Source organism: Mandrillus leucophaeus, unplaced genomic scaffold (genome assembly GCF_000951045.1).
Source record: "Mandrillus leucophaeus isolate KB7577 unplaced genomic scaffold, Mleu.le_1.0 Scaffold270, whole genome shotgun sequence".
NCBI lineage: Eukaryota > Metazoa > Chordata > Mammalia > Primates > Cercopithecidae > Mandrillus > Mandrillus leucophaeus.
In genome coordinates, this window is record NW_012102810.1 from 1,380,705 (window position 1) to 1,391,329 (window position 10,625).

Below are 10,625 nucleotides of genomic sequence, written 5' to 3' on the forward strand. Positions count from 1 at the left end.
CCAGGATGGTCTCGATCTCCTGACCTCGTGATCCGCCCGTCTCGGCCTCCCAAAGTGCTGGGATTACAGGCTTGAGCCACCGCGCCCGGCCTGCCCCTTCCTTATCTCCACTCTAGGGTGCATCCTGGTGTGCTGCTAGCTGGCATATGCACGGTGGGTAGCAGTCCTATGGGTGCCTGGGGGCAGTGCCCTGGATCATGCCTCCACCACTCCCCACTTTGTGTCTTGGACAGCTTGTTGAGGAATTTCACTCTGGTGACCCAGCACCCGGAGGTGATTTACACAAACCAAAATGTTGTCTGGTCGAGATTTCAAACCATCTTCTTCACCATCTCTGGTCTCATCCGTTATGCACCAGTGTTCAGAGACTATGTCTTCCGGAGCATGCAGGAGTTCTACGAGGACAACGTGCTCTACGTGGAGATCAGAGCCAGGCTGCTGCCGGTGAGCCCAGCTCTCCTCTCCGCTCCTCCCACCTCCTTTGCTCTGGCCTGACTCAGATCTAACTGGTAGAAGACTGAATGCTCATGAATTGACCACCCAGGTCTCTGGTGCAGGGGATCATGTGCCTTTCCAGGGGCCACCATGAGCAAGGAGACCTGAAATGGACTGGGCAGTCTCCAGCAAAACCGGGAACACATCCCGCGTTGCCCTTTGCCCCCTGTTTCTCATGGTTCCCCATTCTCCCCTCTGCCGTGATACCCAGGGCCTTGTGACACGAGCTGAGAAGGAGGAGAACTGGGATAGAGCCATCTTAGAGGCCAAAAGAAGGGGTTTCAAAAATAAAGGGAGCCACATGGCAGGGTGAGGGCAAGAAATATGCAGATGGATAATCGCCCATGAGATTTGAAAATTACAAGGTCACCTTTGAGCAGTTTCAGTAACATGCTGAGAAGAGAAACCCCATTTCTGGGAGTAGAAAAATGAAATACATGGCTGGGCGTGGTGGCTCACACCTGTAATCCCAGCACTTTGGGAGGCTGAGGCAGGCAGATCACAAGGTTAGGAGATCGAGACCAGCCTGGCCAACATGGTGAAACCCCATCTCTACTAAAAATACAAAAAATTAGCCGGGTGTGGTAGCAGGAACCTGTAGTTCCAGGTACTCAGGAGGCTGAGGCAGGAGAATCGCTTGAACCTGGAAAGCAGAGATTGCAGTGAGCCAAGATTGCGCCACTGCACTCCAGCCTGGGTAACAGAGTGAGACTCTGTCTCAAAAAAAAAAAAAAAAGAAAAGAAAAATGAAATACAGGTGATGAATTGGAGCCAGGTTTGGCTGATTAAAGGCTCTGACTGTGATTTGAGAGAAAGAACATTGAGATAACTGGAAGGAACCACAGGGGCCACAGGTTTCTTTTTAGGATGGAGAGACTTATTTTGCACCCAGAAGGAAGAAGTGTGGAGAGGTTAAAAAGAGAGGGGCAGGTGCATTGGCTCACACCTGTAATCCCAGCACTTTGGGAGGCTAAGGCTGGTGGATCACTTGAGGCCAGGAGTTTGAAACCAGCCTGGCCAACATGGCGAAATTCTATCTCTACTAAAAATACAAAAATTAACTGGTGGCTGGGCAAGGTGGCTCACGCCTGTAATCTCAGCACTTTGGGAGGCCGAGGCGGGTGGATCACGAGGTCAAGAGATCGAGACCATCCTGGCCAACATGGTGAAACCCTGTCTCTAATAAAAATACAAAAATTAGCTGGACGTGGTGGCGCATACCTGTAGTTCTAGCTACTTGGGAGGCTGAGGCAGGAGAATCACTTGCACCTGGGAGGCGGAGGTTGCAGTGAGCAGAGATTGCGCAACATGGTGAAACCCTGTCTCTAATAAAAATACAAAAATTAGCTGGACGTGGTGGCGCATACCTGTAGTTCTAGCTACTTGGGAGGCTGAGGCAGGAGAATCACTTGCACCTGGGAGGCGGAGGTTGCAGTGAGCAGAGATTGCGCCGTTGCACTCCAGCCTGGTCAACAGAGTAAGACTCTGTCTCAAAAAAAAAAAAAAAATAGCTGACCTGGTGGTGTGTGCCTGTGATACCAGCTACTCGGGAGACTGAGGCGGGCGAATCACCTGAACCCAGGGGGAGGAGCTTGCAGTGAGCAGAGATCCTGCCATTGCTCTTCAGCCTGGATGACAGAGCGAGACACCGTCTCAAAAAAAAAAAAAGAGAAACGAAAAGAAAAATATTTTGATTTTAAGGAAGGAAGTTTGGAGAGAGTGAAATGGAAAGGAGTAGAAAGACTCCAAAAGAAGGGAGCATCATCAAAAGATATCTGATTTTTGGGTCTTGCATTTTGGCCAGAAGCAAACGATAACTGAGGTTAGATACTCTGAGATGGACTGACCCCAGGTTCCATGTTGGTGGGGAGGGATGTTTCGAGGACAGCAGTCCTAGGTGCTCACATACTGCTAGAGATTTATTTCAGTGAGTTTACTGGAGAGAAGTTTCCTGAGGATGTTTTTGCTGGGCTGAGGGAGATGGGGTTTTGTGGGAGTGGGCAGGATCCCTGGGTGTTCTATGTGGTGAGCTTATAAGGGTTTGAACTGGTTAAAGGTTTTCGGTGGCTTGGAGAAAGTCACCTTTGGTGAGTCTTCTCCACATTGTATCCAAGATAGTCTGCCTGTTCATTTACATATTGATCAGGTACACGAATGCCTTGGGGATTGACTGTTAAGCTTGTGGAAAGGCCCACTCGGTGGCAGTATTTTAGTTTTGTTAGCATATTCTGTAGTCATTTATAGGCTCCAAAGTTTATCGTTTGTAGACCCAGACGTGATAGGGCACCGCAGGATCAACACACACTGAACAAATTCATAAGGGATAGATGTGTAAACAAGAAAGTCAGAATGCTGTTATCATTCGGACCAGACACTTATGCTTCATCAGGAAATTCTCCTCTTTTCTTTTCTTTCTTCCTCTATTTTTTTTGACAGAGTTTCTCTCTGTTGCCCAGACTGGAGTGCAGTGGCATGATCTTGGCTCACTGCAACCTCCACTTCCCAGGTTCAAGCGATTCTCATGCCTCAGCCTCCCGTGTAGCTGGGACTACAGGTGTGCACCACCATGCCTGGATAATTTTTTTTTTTTTTTTTGAAACAGAGTCTCGCTCTGTTGCCCAGGCTGGAGTGCAGTGGTGTGGTCTCGGCTCACTGCAAGCTCCTCCTCCCAGGTTCACCCCATTCACCTGCCTCAGCCTCCTGTGTACAGGCGCCCACTACCACGTCTGGCTAATTTTTTTTGTATTTTTACTAGAGACGGGGTTTTACTGTGTTAGTCAGGATGGTATCGATCTCCTGACCTTGTGATCTGCCCGCCTCGGCCTCCCAAAGTGCTGGGATTACAGGCGTGAGCCACTGTGCCCAGCCTTTATGCCTGGCTAATTGTTTGTATTTTTAATAGACGGGGTTTCACCATGTTGGCCAGGTTGGTCTTGAGCTCCTGACCTCAGCTGATCCACTTGTTATTCCAGTTATTCCAGTTTGTGTGTCTCAACTCTCCCTTTGCTTGGCATCCTGGACTGACCCACCTTTTTCCTTAGTTTTTTTTTTTTTTTTGAGGTAGAGTTTTGCTCTTGTCGCCCAGGCTGGAGTGCAATGGCACCATCTTGGCTCACTGCAACTTCTGGCTCCTGGGTTCAAGGGATTCTCCTGCCTCAGCCTCTGGAGTAGCTGGGATTACAGGCATGTGCCACCATGCGCAGCTAATTTTTGTATTGTTAGTAGAGATGGGGTTTTACCATGTTGGCCAGGCTGGTCCTGCACACCTGACCTCAGGCGATCCACCCACCTCGGCCTCTCAAAAATTACAGGCGTGAGCCACCATTCCTGGCCTTTTCCTTAGGTATGTTAATACCCTTGGTGAGTTTAGCGGCAGGGCTCGATCCTGGAGAGAGTCTGATCTCTTGTGTGGTCTGCATGTCTCCACTAGGATCTGTTGCCTGTTTTCTATTTTAACTGAGTGCAGTTATATTTCCATTTCTGAGTTCTTTAGAAGTGGGAGGGGAACATTACCTTTCCCTCTCAGTGGAGCTTTCATCAGTTTTGTGGACAGAGCAGACAGATAAGACACAGTACACAAATCATCCTTTTAAAAGAAAAGAGAGGGTCTCATCTTTTATTGAGAAAAGAACTTCTGAAAAGGGAGGCGCTGGCAAAAATTGATGACCTAACTTTGCTCCTGGCCTAGGTAGGCTGAAAGAAACTGCACTTCCCAGAGCAGGCGATTCTTGTGTTTGTTTGTTTGTTTGTTTTTGAGAGGGATTCTCTGTTGCCCAGGCTGGAGTGAAGTGGCGTGATCTTGGCTCACTGTAACCTCCACCTCCCGGGTTCAAGTGATTCTCCTGCCTCAGCCTCCCGAGTAGCTGGGATTACAGGTGTACACCACCACACCCAGCTAATTTTTCTATTTTTAGTAGAGATGGGATTTCACCATGTTGGCCAGGCTGGTTTCGAACTCCCGACCTCAAGGGATCCACCCGCCTTGGCCTCCCAAAGTGCTGGGATTACAGGCGTGAGCCACTGCGCCTGGCTAATTTCTATTTGGAAGCCTCTCTCCAGGGCTGGACTCCAGTCCACCGAGACTCACCCTTCTTTCCTGAGCAGTTTCAGCCCTGCCCAGTTGGCAGGTCAGCAGCCCCTTCCTTCGTGCTTTCTGGGACCATGGCTTTCCACTTCCCTCCTTCCTTTGTTCCCTATAATGTTTCTTTTCAGTAGCCTGAATGCATTGCTTTGTGTTATTTATGCCATAATGTATAAGCCTTGATTTTCCAGCTAAATTGTGACTTCAGACCAACCCAGATCTTACATAGCCTGGTATCCCAGTAGGCCCCAGTAGTGGTCATCAGGCATGTGGATGGGGGTTCTCAAATATTGGGGTGCATATGAAGAATCTGGAGGTGCCGTTTAAAATCAGGTATTGGCCGCCGGGCGTGGTGGCTCATGCCTGTAATCCCAGCACTTTGGGAGGCCGAGGCGGGTGGATCACTTGAGGTCAGGAGTTCAAGACCAGCCTGACCAACATGGAGAAACCCTGTCTCTACTAAAAAAATACAAAATTAGCCAGGCATGGTGGTGCATGCCTGTAATCCCAGCTACTTGGGAGGCTGAGGCAGGAGAATCGCTTGAGCTGAGGAAGCGGAGGTTGCTGTGAGCTGAGATCGTGCCATTGCACTCCAGCCTGGGCAACAAGAGTGAAACTCCGTCTCAAAAATAAATAAATAAATAAAATCAGGTATTGGATGCTGACCTCCCAGGTTCGAATTCTGTGCTGTCTGGTAGGGTCAGAAAGCTGTAAAAATAACTAGCACCCCTCTCCCAGCCCCCTTCCTATGGATTCTAATGCAGTTGGCCTGACCCAGACCACACTTTGAGGAGTCCTGCTTCACCTTGACTTTTTTTTTTTTTTTTTTGAGACGGAGTCTCACTTGGTCACCCAGGCTGGAGTGCAGTGGCTCTATCTCAGCTCACTGCAAGCTCCGCCTCCCAGGTTCACGCCATTCTCCTGCCTCAGCCTCCAAGTAGCTGGGACTACAGGCGCCCGCCACCACGCCCGGCGAATTTTTTGTATTTTTAGTAGAGACGGGGTTTCACCATGTTAGCCAGGATGGTCTTAATCTCCTGACCTCGTGATCTGCCCGCCTTGGCTTCCCAAAGTGCTGGGATTACAGGCATGAGCTTGGCGACATTTTTTTTTTTTTTTTTTGAGACAGAGTTTCACTCTTGTTGTCCAGGCTGGAGTGCAATGGCGTGATCTCGGCTCACTGCAACCTCTGCCTCCTGGGTTCAAACAATTCTCCTGCATCAGCCTTCCGAGTAGCTGGGATTACAGGCATGTACCACCATGCCTGGCTAATCTTGTATTTTTAGTAGAGACGGGGTTTCTCCATGTTGGTCAGGCTAGTCTCGAACTCCCGACCTCAGATGATCTGCCTGCCTCAGCCTCCCAAAGTGCTGGGATTACAGGCGTGAGCCACCACGCCTGGAGAAATGGGGTTTTACCATATTGCCCAGGCTGGTCTGAACTCCTGAGCTCAGGAAATACACCCAGGTCGGCCTCCCAAAGTGCACGGATTACAGATGTGAGCCATGCCCAGCTATTAATTCATCTTATTAATGTCGAAACTAAAGCTTGGAAAGGTCAAAGAGCTTGATGAAGGTCACACAAGTAGTAAGGGGTGACTGGACCCAGACCAGGGCTCCCAAATTCGTCGCTTTCCTCACCACGCTGGGCTCTCTGAGCGTCTTAATAGCCACGCCCGCCTCAAATGGAGATCCCAGAGGGCATCTGGCTTCAATTTTCCTTTTTCCGGAGGGGAGATGGATTCCCTGGAATGGAACTGGGCCCTGGTAGGGGAGAACTTCCTGTTGGGCAAATCCTGACAACTGTCTTGGTGTGGGAGTACATAGGGAACCCCGACCCTTGCAGAACCCTGGGATCTTCCGTGGGTGGAGGGGAAGAGGATAGAGGAGGGGAGGGAGGAGACGCTGAGCAGAGACTTTCATCTGGAGCCTGGTGGGGAGGCATGTGGGAGAAGTTGCTGAGCGGTTGGATCGGAGGGGGGAAGAGAAGGGCCAGAGCACTGGCTTCCTGTTCCATCTTCCCCCTTGTTCTGCAGGTGGCCATTTTCTCCTTCCAGAGCCCGAGGTGGAGAGACTTGGGGGCCTGTCCAGCTCCAGTCCTCTGTCCTCACTCTGCCCGCCTCCGTCCGTCCCCCAGCCAGCCTTTGGAGAAGGTGCAGGGCTGCTAGGATTTGGGATTCTGGTGGAGGGGGAGGGGGAGGGGATGTGACCATTTGTTCGGGTCTGGCCCTCGAACAAAGGCTTTTGCCACGGAGAGTCTAGGTCTTAATGCCCCCCATTAGCCAGAGTGGGGGCCCATCAACACATTAACAACTAAAAACAGTCTTCACTGGAATCCTTTTGCTGAGCCGCCTCCCCTCCGCCTGCCTGGTGGCAGGCTAATTCCGGCGGGGGCTGCTGTGGACGGACTATCCTGGCCGCTGAGCCTCCCATTGTGTTCCTAATACTCAGTAACAAAGGCTGCTCTCCGGTAGCAACAGTCGCTAGGCGGGTCTTATCTCCTGGGCTCCGACCCCTTCCCCCACGGCAGAGTCTGAGGCCCAGACTGGGTCCCCCGAGTCTTTAGCATGGGGCTCTCCCAAGACCCCAGAGGGTTATCCGCAGGGGATGGCCCTGCTGGCGCTTGTGGAGGGGAGAGCTTATGGGAGACACGTCGGTGGCAGAGAACCTGTGACCGTCATTCCCAGACGTTTTCTAAGACGTTGTCATTCATATAATAAGCATTTCTAGTGCTCCCCGTACCCGTGCTCCCCAGCCCCCATGCGTTTGCCTGGATTCTTAGCAGACCCTTCATTCAAAATTCCATTTGGTTCCTTGCTGAATGAAGCGACCCCTGTGTCATGTTGCTGGTGTCGCTTTACGAGAACACGCACCCTCTTAACTGCTCCCTTTTTGACAGGACTCGTCTGACTCTGCTGTCATTGTGCTATTTACTTGCCTGTCACATTGGAACAGTGGCAGATCTTCACCCCAGCCCTACAACCACCTGGGAGGTTACAAACACCAAGCTTCTACCCCACAGATTCTGATTTGGTTGCTCTGGGGTGGGACCACAGGCATTTTTCCTCTCCTTGAGTGATGCCAATGTGCAGCCGAGGCTGAGATGTCACTCTAGTGACTGTCACCTTTCTACAGGAGGGGGCAGGGGCCTCCTGATGACAGGAGACACCTCAGGGCAAGCAAAATTCTGAAATGTGGCCGGCCTCCAGCCCCACTAATTATGCAGGGGGGCTGAGTTTCTCAAAAAAAAATTTTTTTTTTGAGACGGAGTTTCGCTCTTGTTGCCTAGACTGGAGTGCAGTGGCACAATCTCGGCTCACCACAAGCCCCACCTCCCGGGTTCAAGCGATTCTCCTGCCTCTGTCTCCCAAGTAGCTGGGCATACAGGCATGTGCCACCACACCCAGCTAATTTTGTATTTTTAGTAGAGACGGGGCTTCTCCATGTTGGTCCGGCTGGTCTCGAACTCATGAGCTCAGGTGAACCGCCCGCCTCAGCCTTCCAAAGTGCTGGGATTACAGGCATGAGCCACCGTGCTTAGCTTTATCAAACTTTTAAAGCCTCAAAATCCTTATCTGTAAAATGAGACCTACCTCACAGTGTAGTTTTGAGGGTTAAATGAGATTATGGCATAAAGCCCCCTGCATATGCCTGGCATACAGTAGAAGCTCAACACTTCTTAAGTGAATGATAATCTGGTAGTGAAAGTTGAGTGAAACTGCCAGTACTGGCCAAGTGCAGTGGCTCATGCCTGTAGTCCCAGCACTTTGGGATATGGTGGCAGGTGAATCCCTTGAGCTCAGGAGTTCAAGACCAGCCTAGGCAACATGGCAAAACCCTTGTCTCTACAAAACAAGACAAAACAAAATAATTAGCCGGGTATGGTGGTATGCACCTGTGGTCCCAGCTACTCAGGAGGCTGAGGTGGGAGGATAACCTGAGACTGGGAGTTCAAGGCTGTTCAAGATCATGCCACTGCACTGCCGCTTGGGCGGCAGAGTGAGACCCTCTCCCCCCCACAAAAAAAAAAAAGAAAAAAAGGAATTCTGAGTCCTCGTTTATGTTCTGATACAAACCAGTTGTATGAGGCTGGGTGCGGTGGCTCACGCCTGTAATCCCAGCATTTTGGGAGGCCGAGGCAAGCGGATCACGAGGTCAAGAGATCGAGACCATCCTGGATAACACGGTGAAACCGCGTCTCTACTAAAAATACAAAAAATTAGCCAGGCATGGTAGCAGGCGCCTGTAGTCCCAGCTACTCAGGAGGCTGAGGCAGGAGAATGGCGTGAACCCGGGAGGCGGAGCTTGCAGTGAGCCGAGATCGTGCCACTGCACTCCAGCCTGGGCGATAGAGTGAGACTCCGTCTCAAAAAAAAAAAAAAAAGCAAAACAAAACACCAGTTGTATGACCTTTACAGCACTCTGCTCCCAAATTTCCCTATGGTTCCTCCCAGCTTCAAACTTTTACTTTCTATAATATCATAGACAGTAAAATTTTATATCGCTTTATGTAAATCACATGTATTTTAAATAACTTCCCTAAAAATGTATAGTTCTTTATTAAACTATAGTTAATAATTAAGATAATCTAAAGCGAGTTCAGTGTATAGCAACTTTTTATATCACTTAGTCTTAGATGAATGGCTAACACCAAGTTACTTGTACTTACAAATTGTTAGATTCTTAGACATTAATTCAATGTTCCTGAGGCAACTGCAGGTTTTGAGTTGTTTTTCTAGATCTGGTGATAGATTTGTAATAATAACATTATTATTAGTGGTTATCATTTCTGAATGTATTACAAATATTAATTCATTTGATCCTTGCAATAATCTTCTGAGGGATGACTGATTTGGGACAGACTGTGTCTCCACTGGGAGCCTGAATCTGGAAGGCTGACCAGAACCCCCAAGCCAGCTGAGCCCTCACTAGGGAGCTTGACTTCCTTAGGAGTGTCTGCCCACACTAGCTGTGAGGCCCCGAGGAGCTGCAGGTCTCCCTCACCCTGAGAGGGCCTCCCTCTCTTTGAATTGGAGTGCTGTTGATGATCAGATCCCATCCTGCGCCCTTCCTTCATGGGCAGCCTTGGTGGTGGTTTACAGGGCACCAGGAGACTAGGAAGGTGCTCTGAACGGGCTTTGGTGTTGGCAGTCCTGGGAGCCAGATGCTGTTCTCCAGGTGTTCCATGCTATGACATCAGCAGTGTGGGTGGGACCTTGGAAGGCAAAGCTCCCGGCTTCTCCAGTGATAAGCACAGGACTCTGAGATTGAGGGTGTTGAACCACCGCCCTCTGCTCTGGTTGCATCACTTGTGTATCTCTGCATACTTGATTAATCTGCCAGAGATCTTCTCTTTTTTGTTTGTTTGGATTTTTTTGAGACAGAGTCTCACTCTGTTGTCCAGGCTGGAGTGCAGTGGTGCAATGTCAGCTCACTGCAACCTCTGCCTCCTGGGTTCAAGTGATTCTCCTGCCTCAGCCTCCTGAGTAGTAGGGATTACAGGTGCCCACCTCCACGCCTGGCTAATTTTTGTTTGTTTATTTATTTATTTATTTATTTATTTATTTATTTATTTTTGAGACAGCGTGTCGCTCTGTTGCACAGGCTGGAGTGCAGTGGTGTGATCTCGGCTCACTGCAAGCTCTGCCTCCTGGGTTCATGCCATTCTCCTGCCTCAACCTCCTGAGTAGCTGGGACTACAGGTGCCTGCCACCATGGCCCGCTAATTTTATTGTATTTTTATTAGAGACGGGGTTTCATCGTGTTAGCCAGGATGGTCTCCATCTCTTGACCTCGTGATCCACCTGCCTTGGCCTCCCAAAGTGCTGGGATTACAGGCGTGAGCCATCGCGCTCGGCCCAATTTTTGTATTTTTAGTAGAGACAGGATTTCGCCGTGTTGGCCAGGCTGGTCTTGAACTCCTGACCTCAGGTGATTCACCTGCCTCGGCCTGCTAAAGTGCTGAGATTACAGGCGTGAGCCACTGTGCCAGGCCTCAAAGATCCTCTTTTAAGCAGAGTTGTCATTTGTTAATTTTTTTTTTTTTTTTT

The 10,625-nt window shown here is 49.9% G+C and overlaps 1 protein-coding gene across 1 annotated transcript in view; it reads left to right on the top strand.

Moving 5' to 3' along the window:
* Positions 1-10,625, top strand: part of CECR1 (cat eye syndrome chromosome region, candidate 1) — a 58,442-nt gene that overhangs the window by 22,352 nt on the left and 25,465 nt on the right. Inside the window, exon 4 of the mRNA XM_011984647.1 lies at positions 234-444. Coding sequence (XP_011840037.1) covers positions 234-444 — 211 coding nt within the window. The remainder of the gene's footprint in view (positions 1-233; positions 445-10,625) is intronic.